The sequence below is a fragment of the Antennarius striatus genome, chromosome 6 (assembly GCF_040054535.1).
Source record: "Antennarius striatus isolate MH-2024 chromosome 6, ASM4005453v1, whole genome shotgun sequence".
In the NCBI taxonomy this organism is placed as follows: Eukaryota; Metazoa; Chordata; class Actinopteri; order Lophiiformes; family Antennariidae; genus Antennarius; species Antennarius striatus.
This window is the reverse complement of record NC_090781.1, coordinates 26,163,079-26,185,578: the sequence shown is the minus strand read 5'-3', so window position 1 is coordinate 26,185,578 and position 22,500 is coordinate 26,163,079. Positions and strand designations below refer to the sequence as shown.

At 45.8% G+C, this 22,500-nt stretch overlaps 3 protein-coding genes across 33 annotated transcripts in view; all 3 read left to right on the top strand.

Annotated features, from left to right (window-relative positions):
- Positions 1–14,817, top strand: part of LOC137597029 (glutamic acid-rich protein-like) — a 21,088-nt gene extending 6,271 nt beyond the window's left edge. For 8 of the 27 annotated variants that reach the window (XM_068317915.1, XM_068317929.1, XM_068317912.1 and 5 more), the window contains 15 exons: positions 963–1,073; positions 1,631–1,711; positions 1,822–1,911; positions 4,755–4,859; positions 7,705–7,800; positions 8,358–8,444; positions 8,554–8,646; positions 11,491–11,595; positions 12,153–12,233; positions 12,343–12,441; positions 13,653–13,841; positions 13,913–13,960; positions 14,028–14,078; positions 14,216–14,272; positions 14,341–14,817. In XM_068317915.1, the coding sequence (XP_068174016.1) occupies positions 963–1,073; positions 1,631–1,711; positions 1,822–1,911; positions 4,755–4,859; positions 7,705–7,800; positions 8,358–8,444; positions 8,554–8,646; positions 11,491–11,595; positions 12,153–12,233; positions 12,343–12,441; positions 13,653–13,841; positions 13,913–13,960; positions 14,028–14,078; positions 14,216–14,272; positions 14,341–14,697 (1,650 nt within the window). In that variant the 3' untranslated portion in view covers positions 14,698–14,817. The remainder of the gene's footprint in view (positions 1–962; positions 1,074–1,630; positions 1,712–1,821; positions 1,912–4,754; positions 4,860–7,704; positions 7,801–8,357; positions 8,445–8,553; positions 8,647–11,490; positions 11,596–12,152; positions 12,234–12,342; positions 12,442–13,652; positions 13,842–13,912; positions 13,961–14,027; positions 14,079–14,215; positions 14,273–14,340) is intronic. The other 19 variants (XM_068317922.1, XM_068317916.1, XM_068317920.1 and 16 more) reach the window with 19 other exon arrangements.
- Positions 14,818–16,239: 1,422 nt separating this feature from the next.
- LOC137597186 (protein FAM133-like) lies at positions 16,240–17,224 on the top strand. Its single transcript, XM_068318167.1, has 4 exons — positions 16,240–16,325; positions 16,406–16,476; positions 16,611–16,760; positions 17,056–17,224. The coding sequence occupies exons 1-4, from the start codon at positions 16,301–16,303 to the stop codon at positions 17,062–17,064; spliced, it is 255 nt and encodes an 84-aa protein (XP_068174268.1). The 5' UTR covers positions 16,240–16,300; the 3' UTR covers positions 17,065–17,224.
- Positions 17,225–18,048: 824 nt separating this feature from the next.
- Positions 18,049–22,500, top strand: part of igsf11 (immunoglobulin superfamily member 11) — a 34,119-nt gene continuing 29,667 nt past the window's right edge. For 4 of the 5 annotated variants that reach the window (XM_068317511.1, XM_068317513.1, XM_068317512.1 and 1 more), the window contains exon 1: positions 18,049–18,472. In XM_068317511.1, coding sequence (XP_068173612.1) covers positions 18,412–18,472 — 61 coding nt within the window. In that variant the 5' untranslated portion in view covers positions 18,049–18,411. The remainder of the gene's footprint in view (positions 18,473–22,500) is intronic. The other variant, XM_068317510.1, reaches the window with a different exon arrangement.

Genomic DNA, 22,500 nt, shown 5'->3' with positions numbered 1-22,500 from the left:
ATGAAATGTAAAAGCTGCCACTTTCTCTGGTTCCATCTATTGTACCCAGAACCGTAGATGGATTTCCTGATACTAAAGTTTTCACTGAACAGATTAAAAACATTGGTCAGAAGAGTGAAGAGCACTGAAGTCTCCCCCACCCACTGAAAGCAGGACAGACTGTCTCCTGGAGGGGACAGGAGGGACACTGGCTGGACACCGCAGGGTTAAAAACAGAGATAAAGCATTGGAACCGATGCACCATGTAAAATCCTCCACTGGAGGTCGGCTGGTTTTTCTTGAGGGGGGGGTTTGTACAGAAGTCTCCCCTGTGGGTCAGGTCCACTTCCCTCATCCTGTTGGTCCAGGTAGTGGGTGGACCTCAGGGAAAGGGTCTTTGCTGTCCGCTACAGTCCCTGTACTATAGTCCAGGAGGAGGCTCCTCTCCTTCCTGGAGAGTCTTTGCCTCCACAGTTGTAGCCCCCTCTGAGCCCCCCTGGTGGACTGGATGTTCAGCAGGGAGCTCACAGCCTGGGGGTCCCCCAGCGCTGGGGCGTTGTCCACCAGCTGCTGGAGGGTCCTGGTCCTGGTTCTGCACAGCGCTGCAGACAGCCCAGGTGTGGCTCCACTGCAGACGTCCAGCCTGGCCCCATGCACTAGTGGTTCCTTCAGGAACCAGAACAGAGTCAGAGCTTTTTCCTGGGCTGCTTCTAAACAGGACCCATGACTTAAAGACACCACGATCAAACGGAGACAAACGTTTAACTGTAGAGACTTAGAGTCCATTAAAACCAGAGCAGCATCCAGGTCCACGTTACTCACTGGTCTGAACATGCAGCTGGACACCTCTCTCCACCTCAGATCTGCTGGTCCGGTCAGAAACCGCTGGATGGACTGTGATCTGAACGTGGATGTTCTGCTAGCCAGGTGGACGAGGACTTTTTGGTCCACTCAGCTTTAATGTCTACGTTTTTATGATCCAGGATTCTTCTGAGGAGTGTAGTGATGGTTCTAGTGAGGAGGAGGAGGAGAAGAAGAAGAAGAAAAAGAAGGAGAAGAAGAAGAAGAAGAAGAAGAAGAAGAAGAAGAAGGAGGTGAGAACATCTATTTTTTTTCAATTTAAAAAATTTTTTTTTATCTCTAATCTAGAACTTCCAGGCAGGAGGCCTAGAGGAAGACCAAAGAGGAGGTTTATGGATGTAGTGAAAGAGGACATGAAGGTAGTTGGTGTGAGAGAAGAGGATGAGAAGACAGGGTTAGATGGAGGACTCTGATTGGCTGTGGAGACCCTGAAGGGAAACGCCCAGAGGAGATTTTGATTTTTGCAAAAACATTTAATCACATTCAAACATTTTCCAATTCTTCATCAGATGAAACTTCCAAACAAACACACACAACTTAAAATCAGTTCATTATAACAGGACGTTTACAAAAGTGCGTCGATCATCCACTAACGTACGCAGGACGTTGTTGTGACACCAGGTGTTCTACAGGTATTCAGGTCTTTTGTCATGTTACAGAAACCAGATTGTAGTTCTCAGCCCCATCTGATGTTCCAGCAGCAGAAGCAGAAGGTGCTCGGGGCTCCTGACAGGTGAAGGGTTCTGATGGGTTCTGCTGACCTCAGGTCTCTGTGTGTTTGAACCCACAGGACTCATCCAGCTCCTCCTCTTCCTCATCTGACAGCGAAGATGACAAGAAGAAGAAGAAGAAGAAGAAGAAGGAGGAGGAGGTGATGCTTTTTAAAAAAAATTTTTAGCCAAAAATATTTTATTTATTTTCAATCTGAACTTAAAATTTTTTAGTCCACTCAGCTTTAATGTCTACGTTTTTATGATCCAGGATTCTTCTGAGGAGTGTAGTGATGGTTCTAGTGAGGAGGAGGAGGAGAAGAAGAAAAAGAAAAAGAAGGAGAAGAAGAAGAAGAAGGAGGTGAGAACATCTATTTTTTTTTAAAGTTTTAAAATTTTTTATCTCTAATCTAGAACTTCCAGGCAGGAGGCCTAGAGGAAGACCAAAGAGGAGGTTTATGGATGTAGTGAAAGAGGACATGAAGGTAGTTGGTGTGAGAGAAGAGGATGAGAAGACAGGGTTAGATGGAGGACTCTGATTGGCTGTGGAGACCCTGAAGGGAAACGCCCAGAGGAGAGGATTTTGATTTTTGCAAAAACACTTTAACCCTAGAACCCTAACGCTAAAATAAGTAACACCATCACTAACGTCGGGTATATTTTACCCGATACAATATCCTGGATAAAATACAGTTTTCATCAATTTATGTAAAAGTACAACACTGTATGACAAACTGTAGTACTCTTCTTTAATTTCAAAATATGCAATATCACATACATTTAAAAAAAGGTACCATGGTGGACCCTTTGAAAAGGCAGCAAAATTATTGAAAAAACAGGTCATCCTGACCGATAAATTTCAGAACAAGAAAACAACTGGAGCTGGGAACTTGTTCTTTGGTCCACCCATTCCTAGGACCTGTGAGCCTTGTCTGGTGAAGGAACAGTCTCCTTGCATCATTGACAACTGTGGGAGAGAGAGATAAAAAATGGCTTTTTTTGAGAGGGAAAAAATCACCAAATTTTTTGGACTACATGAATTTCCTTGGAAATTAACATTAAGTGATGTTTATTCATAAACATTATACTAATTAAGGATTACATGCAAATTCTGGGACAACTTTTAACTTACCTAATGCCTTACATGCAGTTGGTACAGGCAGGGTAGTAATGGCGAGGACACACTGGTCGATGGCAGACATGACACCTGTGGCGTGCCCATGTCTTGATGAGTGCCATTGCCAAAGCCTGCATATACTGCCTCCTCTTCATTTGTGGGTCACCTGTCTTCATGGCATTCTCCTTGTGAATGATCCATGAGTTTATCACACCAGCGTTCATCATGCCATATAGCACACAGTGGCCACCTCTTGGTGTTTCTTCCACAGATGTATTGAGCACACGTCTGGTCGAAAGTATCAACACCTCCCTTTGTTTGGTTGTAAAATTTGATCATGTCAGGGTTGTGAGTGGGTCCAATACTTGGTTGTGTGTGCAAGGATGACAAAGAGTAGGACAAGCTTCTTTCTTGATGCTGTGTCATGGAAGGACACCAAAGTTAGGTCTTTGGTGTCAGGATGACAGCTGTGGATGAAATGGGGCAGGGAATGTGGCCGGCCTGAAGGTTGTTTCCATTGGAAAGTGCTAAAAATGCCTGATTTAAACACACAAACACTCACGTTGGGTAAAATCCACCCGTAAAATATGTTACCCTCTATCACTAAAGTCGGGTGAAAATCACCCGAACACATGCCTCTTGAAAAAACCATAGATGGGAGGAGGGAAACAAACATACAATTAATAACATCAGTGAGCAGCTTGAAGCTACCCAAGGACCCATGGAACTCAGACGATGGCAACACAGTGAAAATCACATGACAAGAGTTGTGTGGGTGAAAATCACCCGAGGTTAGTGTTCATTCAAACATTCAAACATTTTACAATTTTTCATCAGATGAAACTTCAAAAACATTAAACACCAATAAACAAAAGGAAATACAATTTAAAAATTAGTCCATTATAACAGAAGTTTGCTAAATCATCAGCTAACGTACACAGGACGTTTCTGTGACACCAGGTGTTCCTGAAGTTATTCAGGTCTTTTGTCATTAAATAGAAACCAGATTCTAGTTTTCAGCGACATCTGATGTTACAGCAGAAAACAGGAGCTGCTCCTGGAACAGTCTTGTTTTCAGTTCTCCTCTTCCTGGTCACAGAAATTGTGAGTTTTGCCTCCCCAGAGATAAAATGTAAAAGCTGCCACTTTCTCTGGTTCCATCTATTGTACCCAGAACCGTAGATGGATTTCCTGATACTAAAGTTTTCACTGAACAGATTAAAAACATTGGTCAGAAGAGTGAAGAGCACTGAAGTCTCCCCCACCCACTGAAAGCAGGACAGACTGTCTCCTGGAGGGGACAGGAGGGACACTGGCTGGACACCGCAGGGTTAAAAACAGAGATAAAGCATTGGAACCGATGCACCATGTAAAATCCTCCACTGGAGGTCGGCTGGTTTTTCTTGAGGGGGGGGTTTGTACAGAAGTCTCCCCTGTGGGTCAGGTCCATTTCCCTCATCCTGTTGGTCCAGGTAGTGGGTGGACCTCAGGGAAAGGGTCTTTGCTGTCCGCTACAGTCCCTGTACTATAGTCCAGGAGGAGGCTCCTCTCCTTCCTGGAGAGTCTTTGCCTCCACAGTTGTAGCCCCCTCTGAGCCCCCCTGGTGGACTGGATGTTCAGCAGGGAGCTCACAGCCTGGGGGTCCCCCAGCGCTGGGGCGTTGTCCACCAGCTGCTGGAGGGTCCTGGTCCTGGTTCTGCACAGCGCTGCAGACAGCCCAGGTGTGGCTCCACTGCAGACGTCCAGCCTGGCCCCATGCACTAGTGGTTCCTTCAGGAACCAGAACAGAGTCAGAGCTTTTTCCTGGGCTGCTTCTAAACAGGACCCATGACTTAAAGACACCACGATCAAACGGAGACAAACGTTTAACTGTAGAGACTTAGAGTCCATTAAAACCAGAGCAGCATCCAGGTCCACGTTACTCACTGGTCTGAACATGCAGCTGGACACCTCTCTCCACCTCAGATCTGCTGGTCCGGTCAGAAACCGCTGGATGGACTGTGATCTGAACGTGGATGTTCTGCTAGCCAGGTGGACGAGGACTTTTTGGTCCACTCAGCTTTAATGTCTACGTTTTTATGATCCAGGATTCTTCTGAGGAGTGTAGTGATGGTTCTAGTGAGGAGGAGGAGGAGAAGAAGAAGAAGAAAAAGAAGGAGAAGAAGAAGAAGAAGAAGAAGAAGAAGAAGGAGGTGAGAACATCTATTTTTTTTCAATTTTAAAAAAAATTTTTTATCTCTAATCTAGAACTTCCAGGCAGGAGGCCTAGAGGAAGACCAAAGAGGAGGTTTATGGATGTAGTGAAAGAGGACATGAAGGTAGTTGGTGTGAGAGAAGAGGATGAGAAGACAGGGTTAGATGGAGGACACTGATTGGCTGTGGAGACCCTGAAGGGAAACGCCCAGAGGAGAGGATTTTGATTTTTGCAAAAACACTTTAACCCTAGAACCCTAACGCTAAAATAAGTAACACCATCACTAACGTTGGGTATATTTTACCCGATACAATATTCTGGATAAAATACAGTTTTCATCAATTTATGTAAAAGTACAACACTGTATGACAAACTGTAGTACTCTTCTTTAATTTCAAAACATGCAATATCACATACATTTAAAAAAAGGTACCATGGTGGACCCTTTGAAAAGGCAGCAAAATTATTGAAAAAACAGGTCATCCTGACCGATAAATTTCAGAACAAGAAAACAAATGGAGCTGGGAACTTGTTCTTTGGTCCACCCATTCCTAGGACCTGTGAGCCTTGTCTGGTGAAGGAACAGTCTCCTTGCATCATTGACAACTGTGGGAGAGAGAGATAAAAAATGGCTTTTTTTGAGAGGGAAAAAATCACCAAATTTTTTGGACTACATGAATTTCCTTGGAAATTAACATTAAGTGATGTTCATTCATAAACATTATACTAATTAAGGATTACATGCAAATTCTGGGACAACTTTTAACTTACCTTATGCCTTACATGCAGTTGGTACAGGCAGGGTAGTAATGGCGAGGACACACTGGTCGATGGCAGACATGACACCTGTGGCGTGCCCATGGCTTGATGAGTGCCATTGCCAAAGCCTGCATATACTGCCTCCTCTTCATTTGTGGGTCACCTGTCTTCATGGCATTCTCCTTGTGAATGATCCATGAGTTTATCACACCAGCGTTCATCATGCCATGTAGCACACACAGTGGCCACCTCTTGGTGTTTCTTCCACAGATGTATTGAGCACACGTCTGGTCGAAAGTATCAACACCTCCCTTTGTTTGGTTGTAAAATTTGATCATGTCAGGGTTGTGAGTGGGTCCAATACTTGGTTGTGTGTGCATGGATGACAAAGAGTAGGACAAGCTTCTTTTTTGATGCTGTGTCATGGAAGGACACCAAAGTTAGGTCTTTGGTGTCAGGATGACAGCTGTGGATGAAATGGGGCAGGGAATGTGGCCGGCCTGAAGGTTGTTTCCATTGGAAAGTGCTAAAAATGCCTGATTTAAACACACAAACACTCACGTTGGGTAAAATCCACCCGTAAAATATGTTACCCTCTATCACTAAAGGAGGGTGAAAATCACCCGAACACATGCCTCTTGAAAAAACCATAGATGGGAGGAGGGAAACAAACATACAATTAATAACATCAGTGAGCAGCTTGAAGCTACCCAAGGACCCATGGAACTCAGACGATGGCAACACAGTGAAAATCACATGACAAGAGTTGTGTGGGTGAAAATCACCCGAGGTTAGTGTTCATTCAAACATTCAAACATTTTACAATTTTTCATCAGATGAAACTTCAAAAACATTAAACACCAATAAACAAAAGGAAATACAATTTAAAAATTAGTCCATTATAACAGAAGTTTGCTAAATCATCAGCTAACGTACGCAGGACGTTTCTGTGACACCAGGTGTTCCTGAAGTTATTCAGGTCTTTTGTCATTTAATAGAAACCAGATTCTAGTTTTCAGCGACATCTGATGTTACAGCAGAAAACAGGAGCTGCTCCTGGAACAGTCTTGTTTTCAGTTCTCCTCTTCCTGGTCACAGAAATTGTGAGTTTTGCCTCCCCAGAGATGAAATGTAAAAGCTGCCACTTTCTCTGGTTCCATCTATTGGACCCAGAACCGTAGATGGATTTCCTGATACTAAAGTTTTCACTGAACAGATTAAAAACATTGGTCAGAAGAGTGAAGAGCACTGAAGTCTCCCCCACCCACTGAAAGCAGGACAGACTGTCTCCTGGAGGGGACAGGAGGGACACTGGCTGGACACCGCAGGGTTAAAAACAGAGATAAAGCATTGGAACCGACGGCACCATGTAAAATCCTCCACTGGAGGTCGGCTGGTTTTTCTTGAGGGGGGGTTTGTACAGAAGTCTCCCCTGTGGGTCAAGTCCACTTCCCTCATCCTGTTGGTCCAGGTAGTGGGTGGACCTCAGGGAAAGGGTCTTTGCTGTCCGCTACAGTCCCTGTACTATAGTCCAGGAGGAGGCTCCTCTCCTTCCTGGAGAGTCTTTGCCTCCACAGTTGTAGCCCCCTCTGAGCCCCCCTGGTGGACTGGATGTTCAGCAGGGAGCTCACAGCCTGGGGGTCCCCCAGCGCTGGGGCGTTGTCCACCAGCTGCTGGAGGGTCCTGGTCCTGGTTCTGCACAGCGCTGCAGACAGCCCAGGTGTGGCTCCACTGCAGACGTCCAGCCTGGCCCCATGCACTAGTGGTTCCTTCAGGAACCAGAACAGTCAGAGCTTTTTCCTGGGCTGCTTCTAAACAGGACCCATGACTTAAAGACACCACGATCAAACGGAGACAAACGTTTAACTGTAGAGACTTAGAGTCCATTAAAACCAGAGCAGCATCCAGGTCCACGTTACTCACTGGTCTGAACATGCAGCTGGACACCTCTCTCCACCTCAGATCTGCTGGTCCGGTCAGAAACCGCTGGATGGACTGTGATCTGAACGTGGATGTTCTGCTAGCCAGGTGGACGAGGACTTTTTGGTCCACTCAGCTTTAATGTCTACGTTTTTATGATCCAGGATTCTTCTGAGGAGTGTAGTGATGGTTCTAGTGAGGAGGAGGAGGAGAAGAAGAAGAAGAAGAAAAAGAAGGAGAAGAAGAAGAAGAAGAAGGAGGTGAGAACATCTATTTTTTTTTAATTAAAAAAATTTTTTTTTATCTCTAATCTAGAACTGCCAGGCAGGAGGCCTAGAGGAAGACCAAAGAGGAGGTTTATGGATGTAGTGAAAGAGGACATGAAGGTAGTTGGTGTGAGAGAAGAGGATGAGAAGACAGGGTTAGATGGAGGACACTGATTGGCTGTGGAGACCCTGAAGGGAAACGCCCAGAGGAGATTTTGATTTTTGCAAAAACATTTAATCACATTCAAACATTTTCCAATTCTTCATCAGATGAAACTTCCAAACAAACACACACAACTTAAAATCAGTTCATTATAACAGGACGTTTACAAAAGTGCGTCGATCATCCACTAACGTACGCAGGACGTTGTTGTGACACCAGGTGTTCTACAGGTATTCAGGTCTTTTGTCGTGTTACAGAAACCAGATTGTAGTTCTCAGCCCCATCTGATGTTCCAGCAGCAGAAGCAGAAGGTGCTCGGGGCTCCTGACAGGTGAAGGGTTCTGATGGGTTCTGCTGACCTCAGGTCTCTGTGTGTTTGAACCCACAGGACTCATCCAGCTCCTCCTCTTCCTCATCTGACAGCGAAGATGACAAGAAGAAGAAGAAGAAGAAGAAGAAGAAGAAGAAGAAGGAGGTGATGCTTTTTTTTTTAAATTTTAGCCAAAAATATTTTATTTATTTTCAATCTGAACTTAAAATTTTTTAGTCCACTCAGCTTTAATGTCTACGTTTTTATGATCCAGGATTCTTCTGAGGAGTGTAGTGATGGTTCTAGTGAGGAGGAGGAGGAGAAGAAGAAGAAGAAGAAAAAGAAGGAGAAGAAGAAGAAGGAGGAGGTGAGAACATCTATTTTTTTTAAAAGTTTTAAAAATTTTTATCTCTAATCTAGAACTTCCAGGCAGGAGGCCTAGAGGAAGACCAAAGAGGAGGTTTATGGATGTAGTGAAAGAGGACATGAAGGTAGTTGGTGTGAGAGAAGAGGATGAGAAGACAGGGTTAGATGAAGGACTCTGATTGGCTGTGGAGACCCTGAAGGGAAACGCCCAGAGGAGAGGATTTTGATTTTTGCAAAAACACTTTAACCCTAGAACACTAACGCTAAAATAAGTAACACCATCACTAACGTTGGGTATATTTTACCCGATACAATATCCTGGATAAAATACAGTTTTCATCAATTTATGTAAAAGTACAACACTGTATGACAAACTGTAGTACTCTTCTTTAATTTCAAAACATGCAATATCACATACATTTTAAAAAAGGTACCATGGTGGACCCTTTGAAAAGGCAGCAAAATTATTGAAAAAACAGGTCATCCTGACCGATAAATTTCAGAACAAGAAAACAAATGGAGCTGGGAACTTGTTCTTTGGTCCACCCATTCCTAGGACCTGTGAGCCTTGTCTGGTGAAGGAACAGTCTCCTTGCATCATTGACAACTGTGGGAGAGAGAGATAAAAAATGGCTTTTTTTGAGAGGGAAAAAATCACCAAATTTTTTGGACTACATGAATTTCCTTGGAAATTAACATTAAGTGATGTTTATTCAAAAACATTATACTAATTAAGGATTACATGCAAATTCTGGGACAACTTTTAACTTACCTAATGCCTTACATGCAGTTGGTACAGGCAGGGTAGTAATGGCGAGGACACACTGGTCGATGGCAGACATGACACCTGTGGCGTGCCCATGTCTTGATGAGTGCCATTGCCAAAGCCTGCATATACTGCCTCCTCTTCATTTGTGGGTCACCTCTCTTCATGGCATTCTCCTTGTGAATGATCCATGAGTTTATCACACCAGCGTTCATCATGCCATGTAGCACACACAGTGGCCACCTCTTGGTGTTTCTTCCACAGCTGTATTGAGCACACGTCTGGTCGAAAGTATCAACACCTCCCTTTGTTTGGTTGTAAAATTTGATCACGTCAGGGTTGTGAGTGGGTCCAATACTTGGTTGTGTGTGCATGGATGACAAAGAGTAGGACAAGCTTCTTTCTTGATGCTGTGTCATGGAAGGACACCAAAGTTAGGTCTTTGGTGTCAGGATGACAGCTGTGGATGAAATGGGGCAGGGAATGTGGCCGGCCTGAAGGTTGTTTCCATTGGAAAGTGCTAAAAATGCCTGATTTAAACACACAAACACTTCACGTTGGGTAAATTCCACCCGTAAAATATGTTACCCTCTATCACTAAAGTCGGGTGAAAATCATCCGAACGCATGCCTCTTGAAAAAACCATAGATGGGAGGAGGGAAACAAACATACAATTAATAACATCAGTGAGCAGCTTGAAGCTACCCAAGGACCCATGGAACTCAGACGATGGCAACACAGTGAAAATCACATGACAAGAGTTGTGTGGGTGAAAATCACCCGAGGTTAGTGTTCATTCAAACATTCAAACATTTTACAATTTTTCATCAGATGAAACTTCAAAAACATTAAACACCAATAAACAAAAGGAAATACAATTTAAAAATTAGTCCATTATAACAGGAAGTTTGCTAAATCATCAGCTAACGTACACAGGACGTTTCTGTGACACCAGGTGTTCCTGAAGTTATTCAGGTCTTTTGTCATTTAATAGAAACCAGATTCTAGTTTTCAGCGACATCTGATGTTACAGCAGAAAACAGGAGCTGCTCCTGGAACAGTCTTGTTTTCAGTTCTCCTCTTCCTGGTCACAGAAATTGTGAGTTTTGCCTCCCCAGAGATGAAATGTAAAAGCTGCCACTTTCTCTGGTTCCATCTATTGTACCCAGAACCGTAGATGGATTTCCTGATACTAAAGTTTTCACTGAACAGATTAAAAACATTGGTCAGAAGAGTGAAGAGCACTGAAGTCTCCCCCACCCACTGAAAGCAGGACAGACTGTCTCCTGGAGGGGACAGAAGGGACACTGGCTGGACACCGCAGGGTTAAAAACAGACATAAAGCATTGGAACCGATGCACCATGTAAAATCCTCCACTGGAGGTCGGCTGGTTTTTCTTGAGGGGGGGTTTGTACAGAAGGCTCCCCTGTGGGTCAGGTCCACTTCCCTCATCCTGTTGGTCCAGGTAGTGGGTGGACCTCAGGTAAAGGGTCTTTGCTGTCCGCTACAGTCCCTGTACTATAGTCCAGGAGGAGGCTCCTCTCCTTCCTGGAGAGTCTTTGCCTCCACAGTTGTAGCCCCCTCTGAGCCCCCCTGGTGGACTGGATGTTCAGCAGGGAGCTCACAGCCTGGGGGTCCCCCAGCGCTGGGGCGTTGTCCACCAGCTGCTGGAGGGTCCTGGTCCTGGTTCTGCACAGCGCTGCAGACAGCCCAGGTGTGGCTCCACTGCAGACGTCCAGCCTGGCCCCATGCACTAGTGGTTCCTTCAGGAACCAGAACAGTCAGAGCTTTTTCCTGGGCTGCTTCTAAACAGGACCCATGACTTAAAGACACCACGATCAAACGGAGACAAACGTTTAACTGTAGAGACTTAGAGTCCATTAAAACCAGAGCAGCATCCAGGTCCACGTTACTCACTGGTCTGAACATGCAGCTGGACACCTCTCTCCACCTCAGATCTGCTGGTCCGGTCAGAAACCGCTGGATGGACTGTGATCTGAACGTGGATGTTCTGCTAGCCAGGTGGACGAGGACTTTTTGGTCCACTCAGCTTTAATGTCTACGTTTTTATGATCCAGGATTCTTCTGAGGAGTGTAGTGATGGTTCTAGTGAGGAGGAGGAGGAGAAGAAGAAGAAGAAAAAGAAGGAGAAGAAGAAGAAGAAGAAGAAGAAGAAGAAGGAGGTGAGAACATCTATTTTTTTTCAATTTAAAAAAATTTTTTTTATCTCTAATCTAGAACTTCCAGGCAGGAGGCCTAGAGGAAGACCAAAGAGGAGGTTTATGGATGTAGTGAAAGAGGACATGAAGGTAGTTGGTGTGAGAGAAGAGGATGAGAAGACAGGGTTAGATGGAGGACTCTGATTGGCTGTGGAGACCCTGAAGGGAAACGCCCAGAGGAGATTTTGATTTTTGCAAAAACATTTAATCACATTCAAACATTTTCCAATTCTTCATCAGATGAAACTTCCAAACAAACACACACAACTTAAAATCAGTTCATTATAACAGGACGTTTACAAAAGTGCGTCGATCATCCACTAACGTACGCAGGACGTTGTTGTGACACCAGGTGTTCTACAGGTATTCAGGTCTTTTGTCGTGTTACAGAAACCAGATTGTAGTTCTCAGCCCCATCTGATGTTCCAGCAGCAGAAGCAGAAGGTGCTCGGGGCTCCTGACAGGTGAAGGGTTCTGATGGGTTCTGCTGACCTCAGGTCTCTGTGTGTTTGAACCCACAGGACTCATCCAGCTCCTCCTCTTCCTCATCTGACAGCGAAGATGACAAGAAGAAGAAGAAGAAGAAGAAGAAGGAGGAGGAGGTGATGCATGTTTTTTTTAATTTTAGCCAAAAATATTTTATTTATTTTCAATCTGAACTTAAAATTTTTTAGTCCACTCAGCTTTAATGTCTACGTTTTTATGATCCAGGATTCTTCTGAGGAGTGTAGTGATGGTTCTAGTGAGGAGGAGGAGGAGAAGAAGAAGAAAAAGAAAAAGAAGGAGAAGAAGAAGAAGAAGAAGAAGGAGGTGAGAACATCTATTTTTTTTAAAAGTTTTAAAAAAATTTATCTCTAATCTAGAACTTCCAGGCAGGAGGCCTAGAGGAAGACCAAAGAGGAGGTTTATGGATGTAGTGAAAGAGGACATGAAGGTAGTTGGTGTGAGAGAAGAGGATGAGAAGACAGGGTTAGATGGAGGACACTGATTGGCTGTGGAGACCCTGAAGGGAAACGCCTAAAGGAGAGGATTTTGATTTTTTCAAAAACAGTTTAATCACATTCAAACATTTTACAATTTTTCATCAGATGAAACTTCAAAAACATTAAACACCAATAAACAAAAGGAAATACAATTTAAAAATTAGTCCATTATAACAGAAGTTTGCTAAATCATCAGCTAACGTACACAGGACGTTTCTGTGACACCAGGTGTTCCTGAAGTTATTCAGGTCTTTTGTCATTAAATAGAAACCAGATTCTAGTTTTCAGCGACATCTGATGTTACAGCAGAAAACAGGAGCTGCTCCTGGAACAGTCTTGTTTTCAGTTCTCCTCTTCCTGGTCACAGAAATTGTGAGTTTTGCCTCCCCAGAGATGAAATGTAAAAGCTGCCACTTTCTCTGGTTCCATCTATTGTACCCAGAACCGTAGATGGATTTCCTGATACTAAAGTTTTCACTGAACAGATTAAAAACATTGGTCAGAAGAGTGAAGAGCACTGAAGTCTCCCCCACCCACTGAAAGTATGAAAGACTGTCTCCTGGAGGGGACAGGAGGGACACTATTGATAGGAACAAGACTCCTTGAGGCCCCCAATGCAGCCCATCCCAGAAGACGTTTGGTCTGGACCTGGGCTAGAAACCCTGATGGGGGGTCCATACAGGCCCATCGGTGCCACAGCCTGGAGGCCACCAGGTTGTTCCTCACTAACACCCGACCTCTGTAGGACAGTCTGGGGAGAACCGTCTCCATTCCTTTAGTTTCCCTTCTATCTTTCAATGACGCCCCCCCAGTTCTTCCCGGTTCTTGTCTCATTTCCCAGGAGAACACCGAGATATTTGAGACCATCAGTCCTCCAACACAAGTTTTGAGGAAGAAGGAGAAGAAGAATCTAGAAGTTAAAAGTTTTGGTTCAATCAGCCTTTTTCAAAATTTTGTAAATTTTTTTAATTGATCTTGATGTAATCTTTATAAATGTTTGGTCCACTCAGCTTTAATGTCTATTGTTTTATGATCCAGGATTCTTCTGAGGAGTGTAGTGATGGTTCTAGTGAGGAGGAGAAGAAGAAGAAGAAGAAGAAGAAGAAGAAGAAGGACTCATCCAGCTCCTCCTCTTCCTCATCTGACAGCGAAGATGACAAGAAGAAGAAGAAGAAGAAGAAGAAGAAGAAGAAGAAGGAGGAGGAGGAGGAGGAGGAGGAGAAGGAGGTGAGCGTTTCTCCAGGTGTCTTCAGGTGATGAAGAGCGTTGTGTCCAAACGTTTCCTCTTCCTCCTCCAGGATTCTTCTTCTGCTGATTATTCCAGTGACGATGAGGAGAAGAAGAAGGTAAGTCGGTTTCTATGACGCGTCTGCTGAGTCGGCGCGTCGTCACGACGATGTTTCCTCTTTCAAGGGTTCATCCGGCAGCGAGGAGGAGGAGGAGGAGGAGGAGGGCACAGAGAAGGTAATGGACATGATGAAGAGCCAGCGTTTGGTTGGGGGTGTGGTCTGAGTTTGGTTGGGGGTGTGGTCTGAGTTTGGTTGGGGGTGTGGTCTGAGTTTGGGGGTGTGGTCTAATGGCGTGCTGTTGTATTGGACCAGGACTCATCTGGCGGCTCGCAGAACGGCAAAGACACCAAAGAGGCGGGCCAAGACGAGGTAAGACACGCCCCCAATCCAATCACATCTGTGGTGTCGAGCGTCCTCATTGGTTGTTTGCTCGTCAGAGTCTGGAAAAGAGGCGGGACCTTCCTGGGGAGACGGCCTCCTCAGAGGCTATCCGTGACCCCGCCCCCAGCATCACCCTTACCCCACTGCCCTCCGACCCGACGGCTGTGCCCCATCCTCCCGAGGCCACGCCCAACCCAATGGTGACGCCCCATCCTCCCGAGGCCACCCCCGACCCGACAGTGGCGGGCGGGGCCTCCCTGGGTGTGGGGGGCGGAGCTGACATCAGCAGACCACTCAGCCCCATGGAGAGGCTGATGGCGAGCTCCAGCAGGTACGGCCAGAGGTCGGCCCCGCCCACCGGCCGCCTGACCTCCAGCGACCTCCGGAAGGGCAGCAGGTTCTACAAGCCCTGAGGCGCCAGGGGGGCCGCTGGGGGCCGGTGGGGGCGGAACCAATAACCAATCAATCAGGAAACGGTCCAGGAAATTGTGAGGAAATTAAACGCTTGTTTGTCAATAAAAACGATTCTTCTGGTTGTGCTTCCTGTTACTGTGCCAGGGGCGGGGCTTCAATCATAACTACAGGGGTCGTCATGGGCGGGGCTTCAATCAGAACCACAGGGGTCGTCAGGGGCGGGGCTTCAATCAGAACCACGGTGGTTCACGCCGCTCCATCTGGAACCAATGAAGAAGAAAACAGTGAAGACTTCAATGTTAGCTTCCATGTTAGCTTAGCGTTAGCCACAGCTCAGTTAGCTAGTGGTGCCAGCAGTCAAGGCTAATTTACACAGAAAATATTTTGAAACTCAAATACGAAGTAACTGAAACAAACTGTCTCCAGTTCAGCGCCTCTCAGCTAAAACACAAGTTATATAAACGTGTTGACGTTGTATAAATTATATAAACGTGCTGATTTTATATAAGTTATATAAACGTGTTGATCTTATATAAATTATAGAAACAAGCTTTATATAAATGTGTTGATCTTATATAAATTATATAAACGTGTTGATGTTATATAAATTATAGAAACAAGCTTTATATAAATGTGTTGATGACATCAGTAACAAAAACTTTCTGAACAAAAAACTTGGGACCAGGAAATAAGAAGCATTTTTAATAGAAACTTTTTGAAATAATGATAAACAAAGAAACTTTTTTCACAAAGAAAAATTTTTTTCATAAAGAAGAAGATTTTAACAAAGAGGAACTTTTTAATAGAGGGGAACTTTTTGAATAAAGACTTTTTAACAAAATAAAATGTTTAAATAAAGAGAAACTTTAAAAAAAAAAAAGAAACCTTTAAACAAGAAATGTTTTTATAAAGAATCTTTTTTATAAATAGAAACTGTTGAATAAATAGAAACTTTTAAAAACTTTTTGAATAAAAAGCTTTTTGAATAAATAGAAACTTTGGAAGAACTAGAAACTTTTGAGTAAATAGGAACTTTTGAATAAATAGAAACTTGAATAAATAGAAAACTTTGAATAAATAGAAACTTTTGAATAAATAAAAACTTTTTGAATAAATAGAAACTTTTGAATAAATAGAAACTCTTGAATTAATAGAAACTTTTTAAAACTTTTTGGATAAAAAAACTTTTTGAATAAATAGAAACTTTTTGAATAAATACAAACTTTTTGAATAAATAGAAACTTTTGAATAAATAGAAACTTTTTAAAACTTTTTGGATAAAAAAACTTTTTGAATAAATAGAAACTTTTTGAATAAATATAAACTTTTTGAATAAATAGAAACTTTAGAATAAATAGAAACTTTTGAATAGAGACAAACTGGTGAAACACGTTGAGGAACTCCAGGTTTGATTTTGACTCCTTCAAATCTGAACACGTCTCCTCACCACCACCCCCCTCCGGGGACGACGTGTTGCACCTGAACACACCTGAACGCAGCGTCCCAGCTGACTGTGGAGGGGCGTGGCCTGAGGAGGTCACATGACCAGGGTGCAGTCAGAGCGACTCGGATCACTTGCTGTTTGCAAGAGGACGAGGCAGGATGTCTGGTTTCGGTCTGGAGGACGGTGAGTTCTGGTGGATCCCACCTGGGGGGGGGGCTCCCACCTGAGGGCCACGCCCGTCACACCTGTGTCTGTTTGTGCAGCTCTTGACAAGAAGGAGGAGGAGGTGAAGAAGGAGAAGAGTCAGGACACGGAGTGGAGCTTCTTTGGCAAAGTAAGAACGTCTGAGTCCAGAAGGTCCAGAAGGTCCAGGAGGTTCTGGAGGTTCTGGAGGTTCTGGAGGTTCTGGACCTTCTGGAGGTTCTGGAGGTCCAGCTGGACTTTAACCCGTCGCTTTTTGGTTTTCAGAAGGACAAGGAGAAGAAGGAAGTGGACAAATCGGAGAAAGGCCACAGCGACAAGAAGAAGAGCGATGAGGACGGCGGCGGCGACGGGAACGCGTCGGACTCGTCCAGCTCCTCCTCCTCCTCCTCCTCGTCTTCGTCCAGCAGCGACGAGGTGAGTCCAGCCGCAGCTGATTGGTGGCTTCCTGGCAGGAAGTAGGTGAACAGGTGGGGGCAGGTGGACGGGTCCAACCAGCGGCGCCGGTTCTGGCACGCTGAGACACGCCCACCTGGGGGGGGGTCCAGGTGAACCTGCAGAACCACTTGTTTGGTTCACACTCCACACAGAGGAGCCACGCCCACAGGAGGAGGCGGCTTTGGCGTGCAGCTGGAGGGCGTGGCTTCTGAGGGGCGTGGCCTGTGACGAGTTGACCCGGCGACACCGGAATGACGCCGCTGTTCTGTTTCAGGACAAATGAGATCCAGGACCTGCTTCCAGGACCCTGATCCAGGCGCTCCAGGTGGTCGTGGGTTTGAGGGCAGAACCGACGGGTCTCAGGTCCACCAGAACCAGAGCCAGAACCAGAAGTCTGTAATCGCTTTGTGAAGAAATCAAATGAAATAAAGTCATGAAATGTTTGACGCCTGCAGCGCCTCCTTTACCGCAACGGGTCCGGGTCCTGGACCTGGTCCAGAACCCGGAATCCATTGTAAATCAATGGATTCAAGCAATTATTATTAATAATAATAAATAATATATTATTATTATTATTATTATTATTATTGTTGTTGTTGTGACGATGATTCTAACACTTCATTAATTGCAGATCTATTTTTGTATCGGGGTCTGATCGGTTCCCTTCTGATCGATCAGATCGATCGTGTCCTCCTGTCTGTCGTTCTCCCGTCTCACCGCAGGGGGGCGGGGACGTTCCTCTCTCGCGACCGGCGTCAGCGGTCACCCAGCAACAGCGGGCTCGAGCTCAAGTCGCGTGCGCACACGCAGACCGCAGCAGGAAGTCAGGTGGGTCGCGTCTACAAAATAAAAGCACGTACTTGACTCGGTTTGTCGCCGACTGGTCCAGCGTGATGTTTACGGGTTAAATGTACCGTCTGAAATATAATCTGTGTGATTCACAACAACAACAACAACAACAACCATCAGCATAATGGCAATAATATTGATAACTTATTATATAACAATATTATTATTATTATTATTATAACTATTATTATTGTTGCTGTGGATTTTTATAACTACCTCTATTATTACTATTGTTATTATTATTTATTATTATTGTTGTTCGTAATAATAATAATAATAATATTATTATTATTCCACATTTCGGCTCCACCTTGTCTAATCGGTTTCCTGCGCGGTGTTTTATTTTGAAAACCTCCGCCGGAAGCCGTGTGTGTGCAGACGCCGGCACCTCGCTCCCCGCTCGGAGCTGCAGCAGAGACACCATGGAGCGCAGCGAGACGCGCCGGGGAGACGCACGGAGAGGACCGGAGGAGCTCCGGTGAGGAGGAGCAGCTGGAGGAGGAGAAGAGGAGGAGGACAATAAGAGGACACTGTCCCAAGAGGAGGACATAAAGAGGAGGACTCAGGTTCTTCAGGTTCTTCTGGTTCCGGAGCTTTTGGGGGGCAGTTAGGCGGGACTGAGTTCTCGGTCCGGACGGTTGTCTTTGTTGGGGGGTGAATGTCGGTTGTGTCAAGAAACTTGATGTGTGCCCCCCCCCAGCCCCAGCCCTAGCTCCCCTGCCCCCCACCCCCCAAAAGAGACCGGAGCTGACATCCAGATCCAGGAGGACCCACAGGAGCCATGATCCAGTTCCACAAGCCGGACCTCTGGATCGCCTGGACGCTGCTGCTGTGGCTGGACGGTAGGAGAACAAACAACACAACAAATAAACAAACAACAAACAAATCAACAACAAACAACAAATCAACAAACAACACAACAAATAAACAACAAATCAACAAACAACACAACAAATAACAAGTAAACAAACAACACAACAAATAAACAACACGTAAACAACGACAACACGGTTCCTGAAGGCGTCTCGTGTTCAGGTTAAATTAATCCAGACTAACAGACCAATCTGGATTCGACCCCCCACCACCATTTAACCCCCCCATTGCTGTTTGACCCCCCCACACACACATACACACACCGTTTGACCCCCCCACAGACTTCAGAGGTTTCTTCCAGCTCTTCAGAAAAACTGCTGATTTCACGTCGTTTGTTTGTTTGTTGGGGTCTCACATGAGGATCAATAATCGGATTGATCCAAACCTTCAGGTTGTTCCTCAGTTTGAACAGAAACCACACGGAGGTATCAGTTTTTGCTGATCGATCAGCTCTGGATCAATAGACACGTGCTCTGGTTCTGTAACTCACTCCATCAATACGTCATCAATCAGCTGCTGATCAGAAGACGATCAATAACCGGTTCAGATGCGACACGATGGAAGCGATTGATTCTGTCTGGGCGCGGAAAAAAACACGTCGAGAACCAGAGTTAGTGTGAAATCACGATGACATCATAATGACATCATGATTACATCACGTGTGTTTACATTGTTTAATCCAGGATCTCCAGGATTTAATCTGGATCTCATCGGTGATTTATTGGTGATTAGCTCCTCCTTCTTTTGTGTTGGATGTAAATGAGAGAAAGGGGCGGAGCCAGCAGGTGGTTCAACAGGTGTTCTGGTCCATCCATCATCCATCCATCTACCATCATCCATCCTTCCATCCATCTATCATCCATCCATCATCCATCCATCCACTGTCCATCCATCCATCCATCCATCTACCATCATCCATCTACCATCATCCATCCATCCATCATCCATCCATCTACCATCATCCATCCTTCCATCCATCTATCATCCATCCATCATCCATCATCCATCCATCCTTCCATCTACCATCATCCATCCATCTACCATCATCCATCCTTCCATCCATCTATCATCCTTCCATCATCCATCCATCCACTGTCCATCCATCCATCCATCCATCCATCTACCATCATCCATCTACCATCATCCATCCATCCATCATCCATCCATCTACCATCATCCATCCTTCCATCCATCTATCATCCATCCATCATCCATCATCCATCCATCCTTCCATCTACCATCATCCATCCATCTACCATCATCCATCTACCATCATCCATCCATCTACCATCATCCATCCATCCATCATCCATCCTTCCATCCATCTATCATCCATCCATCATCCATCATCCATCCATCCTTCCATCTACCATCATCCCTCCATCTACCATCATCCATCCTTCCATCCATCTATCATCCTTCCATCATCCGTCCATCTACCATCATCCATCCATCTACCATCATCCATCCATCTACCATCATCCATCCATCCTTCCATCTACCATCATCCATCCATCTACCATCATCCATCTACCATCATCCATCTACCATCATCCATCTACCATCATCCATCCATCCATCATCCATCCATCTACCATCATCCATCCATTATCCATCCATCTACCATCATCCATCCATCATCCATCCATCCACTGTCCATCCATCCATCCATCCATCCATTATCCATCCATCTATCATCCATCCATACATCCATCCATCATCATCCATCCATCGTCCATCATCCTGGTTGAACCAACAGGAGGTTCTGTGTTCATAAACTGATCAGTTAAACTGTCGTCATGACAACCCCCCCAGTACAGAGCTGTTCTGTGTGTGATTTTATGGACCTCCCGCCACCAGCCTGGGGGGTTGCCGGGACGATGGCATCTAATCGATTGGAGGCGCGGGGGGGTGGTGACTGAACGCCCCGGGCGTCCAACCGTCGGATGAAGAGCGCTACAAACGTTTCTTTGAACTTCAGCTGGGGGCGGGGCCGATGTGATGGGGCGGAGCCCGATGTGATGGGGCGGAGACCGATGTGATGAGGCGGAGCCCGATGTGATTTGTCGAGCTGTAAGCTCATTGGATCAGCTGTTGCCGGGGTAACGGAGGTTCATTGTAGCTGAGGAATGCTAGTGCACGCTCAGCTAGCTTTAGCTAACACGCCATCGGGTCCTGAAACATACAGGACTTCAGATGTGGGCGTCGCCGTGGAGACGCCCCTCCCTCTGGATGGGGGGGCATTCAGATCTGGTTGTTTTCCCAGGATTCCCGGCGGCTCCTGGGTCTCTGGGGTCGTCGGCGCTCCCGGCGGCTGGGATCACTAATTTGAAATTGATCGGTGATCGATGGCGGCAGCAGCTGATTGGCTCACACAGAGGGAATCGAACCCGTGACCCGCTGCCGGGGAGGCGGGGCTACAGCTCCATGCGCTGGGTTCACACCCAGGACCACGCCCACGTCTTGCGCCAGGTCTGGATGTTCTGATGGAGGCGGGGGAGGAGCTAGTTAGAGAGGTTTGATCCAATCAGAATTCAGACCGATGCGACAGCCAATCAGATCACGGGTTGGCCTTCCAGCTGGCCTCACCTTCACCTGATGTGTACGTGTGCTGTGATTGGCTACTGACGCCTTCTCAGATTAAGTAACCAATCACAGGACACATACGCGTGAACGTCAGTATTATGGGATGTATTTATTAAGTTTGATTAAGTAGAACATCAGTGGAGGCCGCTGGGACTGGATAATGTTAGCTAAGATGCTAAGCTAATGTGTAGCTGATTGATTGATGTTAGCGGCGGCTGCTACTCGTGGTTCTGCAGGTTTTACTCCTTACTCCAGGTCTGTGGGGGGGTCGGCAAGTTCAGATGACATTCCACCCCCCTCCCCCAGGCAGGTAGATGATTATTGATTAGTGATTGGTTTTCATCAGTCTGCTGTCAGCTGAGACGAAGATGAACCCCCCCCCATAAGGCAGCTCCACATGAGAACCAGAACACAGACCCCCCAGGCATTAGAGAGACTTAACTGATAATACCAGAGTGTGTGTGTGTGTGTGTGTGTGTGTGTGTGTGTGTGTGTGTGTGTGTGTGTGTGTGTGTGTGTGTGTGTGTGTGTGTGTGTGTGTGTGTGTGAGGTTCTGGGTCTGGTCCCTCTGGTGAGGCCGGTGTTTTCCCCTCTCATGGGGGGGGTTTGGCGTCAGCCCCCCTCCCGTCAGACACACATGGGCGTGTCGGGGGCGGAGCCAGCGCTGGATTGACGGGCTTTGCTGCAGATTATATCTTGTTTGTTGTGACCTGGATTACAGATTAGAGGTTTGATCAGTTCAGCGCCGGACGAGACCAGCAGCCTGTCGCCAACGGCAACATCACCAACGACAACAACATCAACAACAACATCATCGACAACAACCACGATAACAACCAACAACAACAGTAACAACAGTAACAACAACAACAACAACAGGAAACAGCTTCTGTGTTCAATTTAAATCAGACGTTTGAAAAATGATTAGCAGCTAGCCACAGTTAGCAGCTAGCCACAGTTAGCAGCTAGCCACAGTTAGCAGCTAGCCCCAGTTAGCAGCTAGCCCCAATTAGCAGCTAGCCACAGTTAGCAGCTAGCCACAGTTAGCAGCTAGCCCCAGTTAGCAGCTTGCAGGCATTAGTGTTTAGCAGCCGTTAGCAATGAGTCAGCGGGGACACAACAGACACATGACCGGTTGTTGTCTGCATGTTGTTTATTGTTTATTGTTTACTGTTGATTGTTTACTGTTTATTGTTTATCTGGAGGGGGTCGGTACCAGACACCGGTCGGGGGAACCGCCTCCAGCCAACCGGTCACGTCCTGCTGCTAGTGCTAATCGTCTCCTGGGGCTATTTGTTTATTGTTGTCACACACACACACACATACACACACACACACACACACACACACACACACACACACACAGTCGATTAGCCGCTAACAGCTCGTGGGGTAATTAGCCTCTCTCAGC